Source organism: Melanostigma gelatinosum, assembly GCF_949748355.1.
Source record: "Melanostigma gelatinosum genome assembly, chromosome: 19".
Classification (NCBI taxonomy): Eukaryota; Metazoa; Chordata; class Actinopteri; order Perciformes; family Zoarcidae; genus Melanostigma; species Melanostigma gelatinosum.
This window is the reverse complement of record NC_136652.1, coordinates 6,731,068-6,749,707: the sequence shown is the minus strand read 5'-3', so window position 1 is coordinate 6,749,707 and position 18,640 is coordinate 6,731,068. Positions and strand designations below refer to the sequence as shown.

The window sequence follows — 18,640 nt, the reverse complement described above, 5'->3', positions numbered from 1 at the left end:
ATAGGGAGCTTGTCCACCCTTTAAAATTAATGCAGAAAGCATTGCCAGTGAAGTGCCTAAAATAGCGGCAATACTTAATCTAACGCATTTTTTAAGGCAGTATTACGTCTACAACGTTCTTGGATCCACCCTTTTAAAAATTGTACTTGCAGCTCGACAATGCACCCAAAACGAACACTGTGTGCAACATGATGGCAAAACAATTTGTGGTGGCTTCAATTTCGATCAAATCTCTCAACAGTGCTGCAAGAGCCTATACTCAATAACCATGTAACCGTTCTGCGTTTCCCGTAGTGAACACTAAGACAAAGGATATTGCTACTCTGATATAAAAGTATTTTGATTTAGAAGAACAATTCGCCTCCTCAGTGTTGCACTCTTCAGGAAATTCCTTAATAAAAAAAAAAACTGGTTGAAACCATGTCGAAACCCCCCCCCACAAGCACGAGAGGTTACCGTTTTCACTTCAACAGCACATGAAGGGAAACACGAGTCACTGCAAACAGTTCAAACAGTCCAGCATGTGTCAGCAGCACAAAAAAGTACCTTTTGAATCTGCGCCTAAAAAGTTCCCTCTGCGTTTGGATAAAAGAGAGTTTACCCTGTTGTCAAGTCCAAATAGAAGAGAGAGAGAAAAAAAGAAGAAAAAAAACTGCTGAGTGGGCGACATGTCACTGTGGCAGACAGATGCAAAATAAACAAATTAGAAAGAGAAATAAGTAAAAGCACCGCAAGTAGACATTGTTTTTTTTGTTCTTTTTAAAGGTAATCCATAGCCATGGTGTGCACTTAAGTCATTTATTAAATTAAAGAAACGGAAGCGTCAAACTCCTTTCCAATGCGCCATTTGATATATGGTTGAGTTCATAAACGCTTCTATAAAAAAAATAATAAAAGTGAATGGAAAGGTCCAGGTAGTTTTTTTTTGTTGCAGTTTTTCCCCCCACCGCCCTTTTCCTCTCTTTAGCGCCCTTTTTGAAGAGGCGGACCGCAATCCTTCACTGAGGAACAAAGGAATGATTTCACTCCAGACACAAGCCGGAAGAGTCAGACGTAACAGATGTCCGTTTACTTTGACGATTATCCCGCTTTACGTCCCAGGCACTGCTCCAGATAATAAGTTCTGTTTTTTTAGTTGTTGTTTTTTCTTTTGTTTCTTGCCCCGTCCGTGGTTCGTCACACCTGGACACCCGTGCCGTGGAGGTGGAGCATCTGGGCTCTCATAGTCTGTATGCTGCTCATGATCTTTTTCTGATGGCCCACCAGCGTGATCCCCAAGCTCATCACGTCCCTGGGAAGACAAGACAACACATCAATCAATGCACTGGAGCACAGTCAGGGGCCAAACAAGTGCTATTTACAGCCTCAGCTTTGTCATTATTGTGAGTAAAAGGTACATGAAGGCAGCTAAAACGCAGCAGGCTTGTTTATGTAACTCAATGCTACATTTTTGACATTGATATCAAGGCTGATGTTGAAAAAGAACAAAAGAATGATGTGAACTTTTGTTTTATCTTGGGAAGTATGTGCGGAAGTTCATTAGAACCCTTGAGCATTTTATGGGAATGTGGAGATGAATGTTGACATCTGATGGTCAATGGGAGTTCTGAGTAACAACTCAAGAGCAAGCCACAGTCTGGGCTGGCGCTCACATTCAGCCGCTGTCAACTAGTAAGAATGCAATAAAAAAAAGCAAAGAGTTCACACGAGTTCATGAGGATGAGGACACACAACATGTGAATGCTTGACGAGGAACTGTGAAACACCATAAATAAGGCATTGTTTCACTTGTAAAGTTCTTAAATCCCACACAGGACATGAACATTGGTGTTCCAGATGACCACAGAGCATCAAACTTGCTTTACACTGAGATGTTGGATCATTCATAAAGCTAAACTTACATGCACGGGTGCACAGAGGCTCTCAACTAACTGTAGTTACGTACTGGCGTTATGGCTGAAAAATATATCTCTGTTTTTAGGCTAAGCTGTGATTTATGATTTACATCTTTTTTTTTTTTACATTTTCTCCAACAAAACATAACTTTCTGATTGAACCCTTTGACGCGTATGATCATACCAGCCTGATCATTCTGGAAAACTCAATTGAATTCAGAGGGAACACAGCTCGCATATGGCATTTTTGATGGCCATAAGAATGTCCTGATGTTGTCTGAGGAGGTGGTCTGCTCTTATTTTGAAGTGAAATTGGTCTGTGGAAACCGGAAGCTTCTCAATGACACTCAATGTATTCTTGACTAATTATTCTCACAATTGAAATTTAATTTTTCTCTGAAATAGTTGTCAGGCAGTAGTTATTTTTCAATTTTCAATACTTATTATGTTTAATTCCTTTGTGTACTTTTCATTTATTTACTACTGACTTGATTTATTGAATGAATTTGAAGTTGCATGTAAAATCACGTTCACCGAATTGTCGCTGTTATTTTGAAGTCAACGTTGCGTAAAGATTTATAGTACACTGTGTTACGGCAATCTTTAAGAGAAACACTGTTCTCACTAATCAATTCCAATAACTTCTAATTAGCTGTTTTCCATCCGTTTTAAATTAAGCCACAATAAACACAACTCAATTGTTTGTGTGGATTTTTGCCTTAAAAGCCAACCAGCATAGGGAGGAACTACGCTCTTTGAGCCCCTAGAAGGCTGTTAATGTGAAGCATCTGTGCACGTGTTTCATCGAGGGAAACAATGGAAAAAAAACCGCAAACTAGAAAAGATTGAAAGTACTCTCTCTGATATAAAGACAAACTCTGAACAATAGAGCAGTGTGTATAAGATGCCTCTGTTGTTGAAGTGTACATTACATTGAATTTGTCAAGACAGATGAACATGGAGGTGTTGAGTTTGCATTGTTCATTTATTGGCTGTCAGAGAGGCGCCTTCCTAAAGAGTGTACAGTGTTAAATCATGGAAGAAATAAAGGCCTGGTTATCTCTCAAGTTTGGGTGAATAAAGGCCCAGGCCAGTAATTGAAGATGTATGATAACGTGCAGAAACTCATGAACCTCATGGGATGGCAATATGACAAAACTCTGCTTGGAGGCAAAATGCCACAAAGTAAATTAGTTTCCTCATGTTGGGATAGAAGGAAGTGAAGTGTAGGTGAGATCACAATCTCGAGTGCGGCTGGTATTAATGTTCTCTGCTGATGCTTAAAGCGCGTGAGGGGCTTCACATCTACTTACTCGATTGACATCCTGGCCACAGATTCCAGGGAACTGTAGCCAGCCGCTGTGAAGTTGTCTCGGTATCGCTCCATCTTGATGGCTTCCAGCCACTCTCCCACTGAGCGGAAAGCGGTGAAGTCTGGCGTGCTCTGATCCAACAGTGGACTAATTGGTCTGCGGGATGAGCACAGAATGATGTTTATGTCTCGCGTGAAAAAGGAAACGTTCCGCTGAAAACACAATCAAGCAGGAGACGAGACAAAGTGACGACCAAAAGGCATCCAGCGGTGCAGCAAATTGCGAGAGGGGGGAGGGAAAACTGATTGGAGGCTTCAATCAATCAGGAATTCACAAAGACATGCCACGTGTCAGCTCGCTTCAGAAACATATTTCTGTCAATATCTTTTCAATCTGATTACATTCCCGACATATGGTCTCCATATAATGAAGCGCTTTTTAACCAGCTGTAACCTCTCGATCTCACCTCAGGGAAAGTATGTTCTGACTGCAAATAGAATTCATCTGACAAACGTCAGTGTGAGGTCTGGAGTTCCCGCTGCACTTTAAAAGTACCAAGAACTCATTACAGAGATTGATTTAAAAGCCCTGCTATTGACCATAAAGCCATGGAAGCTGCTTTGTGGTATCGATCCCCCGGGATTTATCTTTCATCTGTGAACTACAGAGGCTAAATCATCTGTTGGACACTTTCGATCATCCACTAACGTAAAAGTTCAAATTTCTTATTGTATGAAGCCACATTTAAAAATGATTCATTTAGAAGGGGGGGGGGGGGGGTTCCTTACCTTATACATGTTCCCACTGGGGTTTTCAATGTGTTAGGGTTGCGAATCATCTTGTCAAGGATGCCAACTATCTGATCGAATTTGGGACGTTCGGCTCTGTCTTTCTGCCAGCAGTCCAGCATTAGCTGATGCAGGCCTGGTGGACAGTCCATTGGGGCTGGAAGACGGTAGCCTTCCTCTATTGCCTTTATGACCTGGGAAAAGCAAAACGGAGGGAGTCAGTACCAGCACTTAGTATCATTCTAAACCTAACCCCAAACCCTTTGATATCAGCTTATACTATCACCCTAACCCCTTTTGGTATCAGCCTTTAGTAGCTCCCTAACCCCAACCCCTTTGGTATCAGCCTTTAGTAGCTCCCTAACCCCAACCCCTTTGGTATCAGCCTTTAGTAGCTCCCTAACCCCAAACCATTTGGTATCAGCCTTTAGTAGCACCCTGACCCCAAACCATTTGGTATCAGCCTTTAGTAGCTCCCTAACCCCAAACCATTTGGTATCAGCCTTTAGTAGCTCCCTAACCCCAAACCCTTTGGTATCAGCCTTTAGTAGCTCCCTAACCCCAAACCATTTGGTATCAGCCTTTAGTAGCTCCCTAACCCCAAACCCTTTGGTATCAGCCTTTAGTAGCACCCTGACCCCAAACCCTTTGGTATCAGCCTTTAGTAGCTCCCTAACCCCAAACCCTTTGGTATCAGCCTTTAGTAGCTCCCTAACCCCAAACCCTTTGGTATCAGCCTTTAGTAGCTCCCTAACCCTAAACCCCTTTGGTATCAGCCTTTAGTAGCTCCCTAACCCTAAACCCCTTTGGTATCAGCCTTTAGTAGCTCCCTAACCCTAAACCCCTTTGGTATCAGCCTTTAGTAGCTCCCTAACCCTAAACCCCTTTGGTATCAGCCTTTAGTAGCTCCCTAACCCTAAACCCCTTTGGTATCAGCCTTTAGTAGCTCCCTAACCCTAAACCCCCTTGGTATCAGCCTTTAGTAGCTCCCTAACCCTAAACCCCTTTGGTATCAGCCTTTAGTAGCTCCCTAACCCCAAACACTTAAGAAAGAGCCTTTAGTACCACCTTCATTAAACCCTTTATAATTAGCCTTTAGCAGTGGTGTATAAAGTAATCAAAAGCCATACTTGAGTAAAAGTAAAGATACCTTACTGGAAAACTACTCAAGTAAAAGTAAAAAATCACCTATTAGAATACTACTTGAGTAAAAGTCTTAAAGTATCTGATATTTATTGTACTTAAGTATCAAAAGTAATTTTCTGATATTAAATGTACATCATAACCTGTTCATTGAAAGCAAAAGTACAAGTAAATGCTGTTAATAAAAAAGCAAAGGGTCAGAATTGTGAGAATTATGAAGTTTATTCTTTTAAGTGCTGTGGCACCATGACCAAGGACATGAGCTGTGTTGAACATAATTGGGTTGGCTGTAATCCATCCAGGAGCAACAATGTTCAACATAATATATTGTACATAACTATACTTTTGCATCTACTATGAACTTATCGTCATAATTATCCGAAAAGCAATATGACACTATGAAGGAGTTGTAACAGTGCGTTTATAAGTCTGCTCATTAGACTAGAGGATGTAGAGGGCAAATGCATAATATTATGTTCAGCAAAAAATATCCACTTGATGCATCAGGTCAGTGTTGTGAGAAAGGACACCTGCCTTGTAAACTCCTATGGGCCTGATTTGAACACAATAGACAAAGGTTTTGCTCAAGCTGAATCTGCAATTGGGCGACTGCTGCCATCATAACTCCATCTGATCATCCACAACATGACTCAAATATCAAAACATGATCAATACTAAAGCAACAACCCAGCAACCCAGTCATTACTTGAAACTGAAAAATGTCCTGTTCATCTTCAAAAGAAGTTGGTTTTCAAAATTGTGAGAATTCAGTCTCGCTCTTCTTGGGCTGAAGACGAGTCCTGCGATGCTAACTAGTCTTTCACAGGCCGCTGAGGCAGGTAGAGGTGTGTTCAGCGTGATTAACCAATGATTTAACTTGCTGCTAGGACCACTGATTCACCAAACCTGCTTGCTTGCAGTCTGTGTTCCACCGCAGTCCCTGACGCTGCTCTCATGATTCATTTTGTTTCTAAAGATAGATTTGATTTTGTAGCGAGTAACGAAGGTTTCAGGGGAAATGTATCGGAGTAAAAGTATCAGTTTTCTTTGCAAAATGTAGTGAAGTAAAAGTAAAAGTAAACAGAAATATAAGTAGTAAAGTAAAGTACACATACCCAAAAAAACTACTTAAGTACAGTAACGAAGTATTTCTACTTCGTTACTATACACCACTGGCCTTTAGTAGTACCAGAAGCATATAATTCAGATATTCAGTTTTAAACAATAAAGGTGTGGTGGGCGAGGGTTAGCAAAGCCATATGATACTGACAGGCCCCTCTGATGGAGTATATTGTCAGTTTAGCTTAATTTTTGTATTCATCTTTATGTTCATGTAAATGGTTAACTTGGCTGTTGGCTTGTGTTTTTGTCGATTGCGCTCTGTTGTAAACCTTTGTTGAAGTACTCGCCATGCCCCTACATCTCATTGGAGAAGTTGATGAGATGAATGTTATCATAAGTCATATCTCATAATAGCCAAAACAAAGGATGTGACATCCAGCATGATATAAATAAACAGACTTTCATTTGATGGTCATGTTAAAAAAAGGTTGTGAGATCTATTCAGACCGTGCACTTTCCCAAAATCAGCCTTTTTTTCTCACTACCCTAACCCTAACCCTTTCTAACCCTAACCCTAACCCTTTACTGATCCTGAAAAGACGATGTATGCTTTTAGTTTGCCTTTGCTTGAGTATTGAAGCTCTCCTCTTGCTGGGCCCAGTTAAAAAACAATTCAGTTAGTGCAAAACCCTGCAGTGAAGCTTTTACGCAACTCTTTAGGAGATATGATTCTATTACACCCATCTTTATTGGCTGATATTTTACTTATAACCGTTAAGGTTCCACAATGTCAAAGTTACATTTTAAGTATTAAATTCCTTATATGCCTTGTGAGTAAACAGGAGACTATATTTGTACAGCTCTGTGAATAATAGAAACAATCTTTTCACAGTGCCTTTTAAACCTAATCTATTGTCACTCTGCATCATGCCTGCAGTTTAGCTCTGAGTTCATTAAAAGTCAATGACTGGAGAGCAGTAGGTGCAGCGGGCACTTTGATTTGATTGGCTCCCCTTTATTTATTGTGTGGATAAGCAGCGGTGTACATTTTTGCATATTTTCATCAGCCATTTCAGTCAGGACCACTCAGACGAGAATGACTCACGGTGGGAAAAAGGTGTCAAAACACCGAAACTGTTGGGGGGAAATGCAAATAACGTTCTTCCCGCAGCACCCGGAGGATGTTTGCTGACATCTTGACGAAGTGCGAAAAATTTCTGATATTGATGTCTGGCAAGCAGCACCACATACGGCTCGTTAATGCCCCGGCCATCTTGTTTAGCATTTCTAACATCTGATTGTTCAAATCAGCAAGCCTCTGCTTTGGAGCGCCGCAGAATCTTAATAATGTTTGGGCCTGACGCTGTGGGTGCTAAACACCATGCACCGTATAGAAATCTTGAGGCCCGCACAAACTCGCCATCTGCCATCGATCAAAATGTGCCAAATGTCCGACGATAAGGGACAGCTTCGAGTGGTCCGCCGCAGTTGGACTCCCTTAGTGGGAGTTGGCAGGAAGGCTGGCGACAGCACTCAGGGAACTGCGGGTGAGTTAATCATTAAAGCAATTTGTGACATTTGTAAAAAAAAAAGAATTGTGGGACTGTGTTCTCTGAGGAAGAATAGTCTGGGCAATGTCAGGAGTCAGCTCTTCCTATTTACTTGATGCGAAGGCACTTTAAAGATACAGTTTCTGATTCAATTAAAGCACATAAAAGAACCCCTGACATCAGATGTTTCACCACATCAGCAGTCAGGTGGGAGAAGATTCTGGGACTTTGAAACTGTGTATTAATAGTGTTTAAGAGCTGTAATATCTTAATTTGATTGAGTTGTGCTTGACTGAGGTTTGACATCATTAAAATACTTACTGCTTTTGTAAATATCCAACATAAATCTAGTTATGCTTTATGTACAAGAGGGCTGTGAATTAATTCCTTCTCTTGCAGTAAGTGACTGTACTGAGGTCTTTACACGTTTCATTCATCTTGTCAAAACACCTATAAAAGGGATAATTAAAGAAGTACTCTATAAACTTGTGTACTGCACTCCATAAAGTTTGGGGGGTGGTTGCGAAAGACGGATTGAAAAAAAAAAGAAAAGTCAAAGCAGCAGATTTCCTGACATTTACAAACGAGCGTGGGTCCAGCTCGGAAAACACTGGATCCTACACTTCCGGCAATGCAACACAGAACGTATTGTGATCAAACCCTCCCTGACTGGTAAAGGACCAAGGGCACCTGTGACATATGAAAGAGGTGTGACAATGGCCAGCTGATGCAGCTGCTTGGAAAGTTTTTTCACACGTCGACGTGTAAAATCAGTGAAGTGCCGCTTTAAATTCAGAGCGTATCCATGTCTTTGCATCCTCGTATCCAATACCTGCAACAAAGCAACAAATAAAATGCAAACTGCAAAATATGCTCGAGTTGCCGCCTGTTTAATTGGTTCACCACTGCTACTCACACTGGTTTAACATTAGCATAAGTAATTATAAACTTTTAAGGGCATTTGAATCAAAAGCCTTCTGCATGACAAGTTCGGCTTGTTTTTCGTGAGGGTCCCGCAAGAAAACGTCTCTAAGCAGAACTGCAAAGTGTGAGTTTTGTTCGGGATGTTTATGTTTTAGTGGAATGACTTCGTGAGGATTAATTATGGGCTGAATCTCGGGGAAAATCCCTGCCCCGTTTCAGATGGAGTTCTTTTCCCAGACCGTACTGACGCTCTCTTTTTATGAGCTTGTTATTTGTGAGCAACACATGATTTATGCTTTAGAAACTCAAAAGAAATGATAGAAAATAGCAAAAAAAGCTCATATTTTCTTCAAATCACTCTTTAAAATCAGCACATATCCGTCTCTTTTTTTATGGTCTTTGGTTATGAGGTAGTCCATCAGCAGAATGTCAAAGTAACTCAATGGCTTCACACCAGGTAGTAACTTACATCTTGATTGGACATATCCCAGTAGGGCCGTTCCCCATAGGACATGACCTCCCACATGACAATGCCATAACTCCACACGTCACTGGCAGAGGTGAATTTACGATACTGTATGGCTTCTGGCGCGGTCCATCGGATGGGTATTTTGCCACCCTGTTCAGTAAAATGCAGGTCAGTGGCTGGAGTAAAGATCAAATGCATTATATCCTGCATCTTCCCCTAAAAACATCAATTAGAGAGAGTTTCACAGTTACACACAGGGTCAAAACACAAAGAAATAACAACTTTCCCACAAACTTGAGCAAAAAATACTGCCACCACTTTCTAATAAGGCATGCATTTGTATGACGGGCTCTGTGGCTTTAGTACTGGTTAGTAAATCATTTATTAATGTGTAATAGATGAATCATTAACAAGAACAACAAGGTTGCGTAGCATCCCATTGGTGGTTGTTGCTGCAGGGCATCTACACTCATGTCTACAGTGTTAATAACTAAACTTGACTTATGAATGCAGACTTAATGGATCATTGTAAAGTGAGAATCTCATGACCCGTTTTATGTATTGCTGTTTCACATTCATCTTCATTAGAAGTGCATTGACATGTTGACCTGACATATACATTTGAGTGAAAAATGCCTTCCCTGCCTCAGGAGACAGTTCTGCTTCTTTCTTTTTTTGCCAGCAGTATAAAAAACACAACATGACTTGATTTACAAGCCCGGAAAAATGGCTTACAATGAATCGATTGTGAAAGTGTTGACTCAACCCCTCCCATATTTCATGTTCTTGGGGTGTTTTGCTTGCGATTGGTTGTTGCAGCATGGCTCTCGTACAAGTATGCTGTAGTTCTATATTGTGAATTTGATGCATGACCCATAATGTTGCATTTATAATGAACTCAGTTTACACATAAACTAGCAAAGACATTTCCCAACCCTAAAGTTGTTCTTATGAATGGCTTAGGACGGATTTATAAAGCATTAGTAAATGATTAACTAACCCTAAATAAGACATTTGTTACAACCTGTGAATAGTCAGAAAGTTGCACTGAGACATATTTTGTTTTGCAAATAAAAAATGGTGCAGACCACTTGGGCGTGCACCAGCGCCTCTGCTCTATTTTCATGCACCGGCTGTGACTCGATTAGAGGATTCAGACAGGGCTCTGGCTAGAGAGGGAGCAAGCACTTTAATTGACTCACAGTTGTTGTGTAGACAGCCTCGGGATCGTCGTCGATCACCCTTGACAGGCCGAAGTCAGACACTTTACATACGAGATTGCTGTTGACAAGGATGTTTCGCGCAGCCAGATCTCGGTGGACGTATCCCATGTCGGCGAGGTATCTCATTCCCGCCGCTATGCCCCGCAGCATCCCCACCAACTGGATGACTGTGAACTGACCATCGTGTTTCTGCGCGGGGCAGAGAGAGAGAGACAGAGAGGGAGGGAGAGAAAAGAAAACAGGCGGGTCAGCCGTCTCCGCTGACCATGTGGGAAATGTAGGTCACAGCACTGCAGCAGCTCCAGCACAAGATTTATGATATTTATGCGACGCACAGATCCGACTGCAGACCGCCTGCTCTCTGGGACACTCTCTGGCAGATGCAAAAAAAAAGGAAAGTTACAGAAGATGCTCCGGCACTTTCCAAGGTGACACTCACCCTGAGGAAACCGTCTAATGAGCCGTTCTCCATGTACTCGAGGACGATCATCACGGGCTTCCCTAGTGACCAGAAGAGACGGACAATGGAGAGGGTGATCAATTCGGAGCAGAATTTGTTTTACTCACAAAATGCTTCACAATAAACAACCATGCCGGATCTGCTTTGGAGTTATTTTTAGCCGTGTGTATTGGCTTTTAATTAAAAGTTGCCATCTGCTCCTTTTATTACAGTGTCTAAATGAGAAAATGTTAAACAAGGACGGTGGCAAATTTAATCAGATATCATATCACTCGAACTACGACGCTTTTACCTCCCAAAGCTAAATGTGCTTTGATGAAAGTTATCTTGCAGGATGTTTAAGGGGTGACACCCCAAGTGAATAGGGAAATGATTATAATTAATATATACCACCATGAAACTTCCCCAGTTCATCACTAACATTAGACCAATTCTGTTTTGCCAAAGCTTTTTACAGAAGGGATTTTGGATATCTCTTATGACTCCACAAATCAGAAAATACAGCAAAACTATTTTTTGTAGGTATACAATGTTCTATAAATCAGGCTACGAATGAAAAATAACCTCAGTAAAAACCTTCAGATTACAGATAGGAATGAAAATGTAAGGGCAACTGAAATAGAGATTGCTGTTGAATTGGATAAATAAATTGAAAATATAATTAAGTTTTCTGAAATGTGTTTAAATATGCAAATGAGGCATGATCTAACAGTGAGATTTGGTGAATTTAGGAGAAACTAACAAACGCAAAAAGACAAAGTAGTAAAATAAACACCTGAATGTGTACTTTGGATGTTTTCTTTCCACTGCTCTGAAATTGGACATGTTATGGAGGCAAAAAAGCACCAGTGCATGAAAACAATGTTTTTTGCCCCGTGGTGTCTCGCCTTCAAAACCGACTCATCTGAGCTCACGCTTCACATATTCATTTCCCCTTCGAGTGCGATTACCTCTCGTTACGACTCCCTCCAGGTGAACCACGTTGGGATGGTCGAACTGGCCCATGATGCTGGCTTCGCACAGGAATTCCCGCCTCTGCTTCTCCGTGTAGCCCACTTTCAGCGTCTTGATGGCGACCGACACCTCCCGCTTCCCGGGCAGCTTGAGCCGGCCGCTGCACACCTCCCCGAACTCTCCTGTGTTGGGACGAAGCCGTTCGTGAGCGAGTTGAGAAAAAAAGCACTTCGTAATGACAAATTTATTGGTGTACTTTGAGACAAAGCAGCTGTGCAGCGGTGGGTTACAAATTGGGAGTGCGACATCTTGTTATACTCGGGGGGGAGTGTAACCAAGACCTATAATAAGACACGCTAGTGTAGCATAGACACTGTCATTGACCGCCTCTGTAAAAATCCATGTGGCAGCAATTTCTCAGCTGTGGAAAAGATCTCGGTGACTGCCTCCACCAGATGCAGCCCACACGCTAATTGCAATGAACCCCCCCCCCCCTGCCTCTCTTTGCAATGGCACTATCAATATACAATGCACAAAGCTGTGCCACGGTGTAAATATCTGGCTGTCAGTGTGATATATGAGAGCACGGAGTGACTAAACAGCAAGGGCTGAGAGAAATTGGGATGGTGCTCACCTGCGCCGATAACCCGCTCAATTTTAATGCAGGACGCGTCCAGCTCCTTGGCAAACTGATGGACGGCCCTGTTGGGGTCCTCGTAGGTCTCGGGGTCAATGTAGGTCTTGGTGCCTGGAAATTTAACTGTAGAAAGGTAAGAGGATTACTGTTGTGAATAAATATGCACGCTACGCACCGGCGGGCACTTGACAGGCAAAACGGTTGCTAAGACCAGTGATTCAGAGGGAATTGCTGAGCAGTCAGCGAGCGGTGTGAAAAAAAAGAAAAGGGTTTTCCTCAAGAAAAAAATCGATCACAAATATGGGAAGCAAAGATTTAAGTAACCCGTAAACCTGAAAGTTCCTCACTGAAGAATAATCTGTCTCACCGGCTATGTCGGTTCATCATGCTTGGTCGTTTATTGACACATGATGTCGTATGGATGAGTCGGGTTGTTTCCCAAGTAGACATTTTCCTCTGGAACCAAAGAGAGGCTCTGCTAATTCGAATTTTACAAACAGCTGAAAACTCTATTGCTTAACCAAATATGAAATGTTGAAGGGGACATATCATAAACAACTGTTTTTTTTCAGTGCTCATTAGAATACACCACCCACGACTTGAGAACCATCTTTTCAGAGGTGCACCTTATTTTTCAACGCAAGCCAAACGGGGAGAGAGGCTTAAAGAGACAGGCGCTAAAACTCAGCCTTTCTGACATGGATGAAGACTGGCTTACTCAGATGGACAGCGTGAGAGTTATTTTTATTATTATTAAAGCATACAAAGTATGCATCTAATAATAAGCAAGACATGTCTCCTTTAATGTTAAAATCTTCCATTTTACAGCTTTCACTTTGAAAACCATCAATTTGTATTTGTGTGACTTTATTTTGAAGGAAAAAAGTATGTGAATCTCCAGCTCCAAATGAATGTGAGCAGCTGAGTTCAATCTAGAAAACAATGTTGACAAAAGTCGAAATGACAAGAAAGCTTTAGCCACGGCCATTCATATGGTAGAAGATTGCATCGCTGCAGTATTCTGCTGTCCAGTAACACCGGCATGAGAAGAGTTCATGAAGTGATAGTGGAAGCAGTTTGTAACCAATAAGGAAAACAAACAAGGTTAGAGTGAGGTTAGAGATGGGGGTAGGGGGGGGGGGGAGTTCCTGTTTTCACAAATTAACTGCAAATTACAGTATTATGCACTATTAAGCAAAACACATCCACTCACGGGGGGCGATTCCGCTGTGCATTTTAAATTCCGCTGATAACAATACGACCTGTCAACTTTAAAATTGAATGAGCTCCGGCCGTAATGCACTGGATAAACGCTGGAGCAAAACAACAGAGCACAACTGCAAGCTCACCCGGATGGAGGGACCCATAACTCTCTTTACGGAGGGAGAGGCGGTGCGGCCGATCCCAACGCCCCGCAAACACAACAAACGCATTGTTTCTCCGGCGAGGGGGAACTCCGGCGGCTCAGATTTCCCTCCACTTGCTCCCGTAATTGCTTCGTCCATCCGAGATGTCAGCGGATCTGATAGGAGATGTCTTATCGTGGCCGTCCGCCCCGTTACACCGCAGACAAATTGGGTCCACATGTTGGATTGGCAGTATCTGGCTTCTGTCGCCCTGGCAGCCTCTCGCCGTCTGATATTGCGTGGCGGATCACTCCATTAGGGCCAGACGCCGGCGCTTGAGTTGTCTCCCAGTTTGTTTTTCTTTCTCTTCCTCTACTGCTGCTGAGGATGGATCCGTCAGATACTTAGCGTCGGCCAACCCGGACTCGCCGGCGCTGCCTCCGCTTTATCCGTACCCATTGTGACACCCCCCTGACCCTTTTTGTTTCCAAATCAGCAGTTTGCCTACAGCGTGGATCATTACGGCTCCACTTTGGGGAAGCAGTCTGCAGCTGCATCTCCAGGGGCATCATTAGGGGTGGTGTTAAAATAAAAGAAAAACTAAAAAAACACTCTTACTGATCGAAGGGGCCTAGAAGGAGGCCCTTCGACAGAACTAACTGTGTGTGCACCAGAAGCTCCGGTAGCTCGCCAGGGGTGAAAGTAGATGGAAGTTCCTGACCGACCTTTATCACTTCATATTGTGATGATCCCATCCCCAGCTTCATGCATCCTTTAACACACACATCATACTTTTTGACGCCTGCATGGTGAAGAAAAAATGACTTGACATCATTGAAAGCAAACTAACAATTTAAATGCCAAAAGTGCCACGGAAAACTTTCAACAATTCGTTCCGTTTTTAATTACAGCTAAGTTTATCCGCAACCCGACAACGCCATGAGAAAGATGCGTTGTGTTCTATTGCTTTAACAACATGTTTTTGCTGTTCACGTCATGTCATTTTTCCAAATATCCCGACACCACTTTCCCGGTACTGCCGGACCACCGGCCTCCTCTCACCCTTGTCGCTCACTAAAACCACCTGAGTTATGCCTCCTTTGTTTTTGAAGAGAATACAACCTCAACCTCTCCTCCCTCCCTGACAGCTGTTCCCATTCGCGCGTTTGTAGTTCCCCAACACCTTCATCTCCACAGACTGCGTCCAGCCCATCAGCAGCAGATGTTCGCCTGATTGTTCCCCGGCTTTGACTCGAATCAAATGAACTGGGATCAAACGCTCATGCCTGTGGGTGCTAATGTGTTTTTTCCATTTTTTTATAGCACCCCTTCCTGTTCAGCATGCAGTGATTGAGATGTCCCTGTCTACATGTATGTGTGTGTGAACTTGGACACTCACACTGGAAGTAGAGCTCCTCGTCTCCTTCCTGATCTGCTTTGCTGTACCCGCAGTGCCTGCACGGGGGGAGGGAGGGAGAGGGGGGGAGGAAGAGGGCGGCAGAATCAACTGATTGTGCAGAGGAAACGAACGCCCTAAATTACAAGTATTATAATGCGGCAGCGAACGCCACGCATGACAAATCCTCCGAGGAAAGCCAGCTGAGGAAGCGGGAGCTGTGAACCCCCCCGACAGCCTACATAGCCTGGCTCCAAACATCTTATCACGTCACATATCACACAATGCATGCGCTGTAGAGGACGCTTCAACACATCTCGGAATATTCTTCTTTTTTTTTTTTTGCAATATTAACGTGTTGAAGGTTCCCTCGAGCGAGCGTTTTGCTGCACAAAGTTGGTCTTTGAGCACAAACTGAGAAAAAAAAGAGCAAATGATGGGTGACGTGTGACAGGTGGAATAAGCCACGAGTGATGGACATGCACTTACTGTTGTTGAAGTGACTCGTGCGCAGCCTTGTCTCCACCGTTCATTCTGTTCAACCACAACTCTGACGTCTCACTACATTTGCAGCTCTTTTGAACTATTTTGGGATCAACGGAGAGCCAGTAAGCGGACCTTGAGTGAAGATGTTCGTGGCAAATCACTGTTTTGAGGATCAAGAATAAAATCTCTATCATCGTAATTATTTTCAGAATAAATTAAGCTGAGCTATCAATTGACACATGGATAGAACACTGTAGATTTATCAAAGAATAAAGAAAAGTTTACATTTTGGGGATTTTTTTGCCTGTGTGACCACAGTTTTCTTTTTTTACCAGATCGTGATTCTTTGTATATAACTAGATAGAGTGTGCCAGTGTTTCAGAAACATAAGAACAGTGCTGACCATGTGGCCTTCTATGTCTCATCGTTTTTCAAACAAAACAAGCCAATTTTCACAGATGTTGTGATATTCCGTCACTCATATGTTTTTCTTCTTCTCGCGGAGTATATTATATTAGATGTATACATTTTTTTTTATATACAAAATAAAAAAACAAAATGAAAACCGAATTGATTGGCATTGTGTTTTGCATGGTCTGCATCAGCTGATTTTGGCAATTGTGCATCATTTCTTTGATACGCTTTCAAGTCAGACGTATGGATCTTTATCTTCAACTGAGGTCGGAGATCCTGCCATCACTGGAGAGTGAAGATCACCCCAAACAGGGAGGGGGGGGGGGCACAGGGAAGGCTAATTCTGACGAAGCCCAGCATTAAAAAGCAAGTTCCGACGAAATGTCATCCGTGCAGTTGAAAACACTGATGAAGTGTGTGATGGAATGATGCTAATGACAATGGGCCGGGGGCTTTGTGAGAAAAACAAACAAATGCAAACACAGAAAAATCTGTGCCATCCTGGATCTCACACTCTCTCTCTCTCTCACACACACACACACACAGGAATGCAGAGCCAAAGCTTTCTCTTGCTCTGGAGTACTTGTCTCATAATGGCTCTGCAAAGAAATTGCTTAAAAATGTCGTCAGGGCTGGAAAGAGAGGGGGAGGGGGGTGCTGAGGATGAAAAAAAATTAATAAAAGATGCATCACAACCCATTAGCACAGCATGCCACGAGATGATGGGTGTGTGCGGGCGTGCCTGCGTGCTGGTGTGTGTGTGTGTGTGTGCGCGTGTGAGAAGACAGCCGTGGGAGGGCGCGGAGGCCCGTGAGTGACAAGAGAGGGCTAATTTGACAAGCGCAGACTCACAGGAGCGGAGAGTCAATGGGGCCCGCGAGAGCGTACCTTCTCCCGATGATGAAGCCGAACACCATGAACACCAGGATGATGGTCCCCGCCACGGCCACCACCGCTATGATGATGACGGGGTTCTGCTCGCTGGAGACGATCGCCGCTGACGAGACGGACACACGAAACACACACACACACGGACATGCAAAGAAAAAGACTCAGTCAGAACTTTGGCACATCAAAGAACTACAATCGGCGGGACGTAACTGAGCCCGACGGGAGGCGTGGGGATTGATGACCCCTCCCCTCCCCTCTGTGGGAGCCGAGGAGGAGGAGGAGGAGGAGGGGTGGGGGGGCTGCTTCTATATTTGAGCCGTCCTCATACACTCGGCTCCACTGTTTCAGAAAGTGGGCTTAATAGTCCCAGACGGCGGCGGCGATGCCCTTCATCTCAAACAAAGACACATTCAGGTTGGATTGTTTCCACGTTGGGAGCTCCCACAGTCCTCGAGCGACAAAACCGCAGATCGCAAACGAAGAGAGGCAATGCATGAAGTCAACGCCAGTTGTGTTTGTGTGAGGGATGGGGGGGGGGGGGGGATTCATGCATTTTATATCAAGTGGCTGTGCACTGTATGAACATTTTTATTTTTTGTTGATGTGGCCTGTCTGAGGAGGAAGGGCGGGGGCAACGTTCGATCAGTTGTTCCGAGCATTGATGGCGCACCAATTGTCTGTTGTGGTGGGGGGGATTAGGAACATACAGCTGTTATATTGCAAGCAGGTTTCCCCTATAGAGTGGTCTCACCTACGTGACGATCTCCTTAGTTACGAGGTCTGTCCGCCATGTTGGAGTACATACAGATCCTACATGGCGGCGAGTAAACAAGGAAGTGCGGCGAAAATACCATACTTTGAATCACTGGATAGTGCATCAAAGGTTCGCTACCTGGCCAAATTGAAGGTTATTGGTAACTTGGATCCCTATATGATGAGTGCAGATGGTTTCAGTGCCGATCCTACTTATCTTCCATCGGTAAACTACGCCAACATCTACGCGTATCTCGTGAACACCCCCAGTCCTTACACAAAAGACGAGCTGGAGTGCTACAAAGGGCTCGACGCTTATAATCAGTTTGTCAGTGGATGGGTCCGAGACATCAAAGCAACGGTCGTCGAGAATTCTCATCTCGTCATTGGAAGAGTAAATATATACAGATCTGGTCCGATATTTAGCAATATTCAATGTTTACTCAGCGCAAACAGACACGTGTGTTTGTTTACATTGTACGTGCATGTCATTGTGTGCGTGTGTGTAGGAATTAACTTTCAACTAACCCCTAACTTCATTCCCCCCCACACACACACACACATATATATATATATATATATATCTGATCTGATCTGACGTTAAACTCATATCAAGCAATGCTGAGGCTGCATCTATGTGTTTCGCCTGTTGTACACGCTCGACACGTCTCTGGTACGACTGCTGTCACGGGCCGATGAAGCTTCGGTAACCTTCTCATGTCCAAGTTTAATTTATATTTCCTTTATTAAATACTGTTCACAAACGAATTTGTAAATAAAATCACTGACCACTTATAAAGTGATCCGCACATACTCTAGTGTACGCCAAATTCCATTCCTTTATATCTCGAGAGATGCGTGACAGCCATTTCTCGCGACGTCGCTTGGATAGCTCCTTCGTGTCATTTCCTTGATGTGTAATGACCGCTGGCAAAC

At 43.3% G+C, this 18,640-nt stretch overlaps 1 protein-coding gene across 2 annotated transcripts in view; it reads right to left on the bottom strand.

Annotated features, from left to right (window-relative positions):
* Positions 1-613: 613 nt before the first annotated feature.
* Positions 614-18,640, bottom strand: part of epha7 (eph receptor A7) — an 85,124-nt gene continuing 67,097 nt past the window's right edge. Inside the window, exons 8-17 of one of the 2 annotated variants that reach the window (XM_079291222.1) lie at positions 16,949-17,057; positions 15,164-15,219; positions 12,416-12,541; positions 11,778-11,963; positions 10,807-10,868; positions 10,347-10,556; positions 9,145-9,360; positions 3,997-4,190; positions 3,209-3,364; positions 614-1,291 (exon numbers count right to left, since the gene is read on the bottom strand). In XM_079291222.1, the coding sequence (XP_079147348.1) occupies positions 1,177-1,291; positions 3,209-3,364; positions 3,997-4,190; positions 9,145-9,360; positions 10,347-10,556; positions 10,807-10,868; positions 11,778-11,963; positions 12,416-12,541; positions 15,164-15,219; positions 16,949-17,057 (1,430 nt within the window). In that variant the 3' untranslated portion in view covers positions 614-1,176. The remainder of the gene's footprint in view (positions 1,292-3,208; positions 3,365-3,996; positions 4,191-9,144; positions 9,361-10,346; positions 10,557-10,806; positions 10,869-11,777; positions 11,964-12,415; positions 12,542-15,163; positions 15,220-16,948; positions 17,058-18,640) is intronic. The other variant, XM_079291223.1, reaches the window with a different exon arrangement.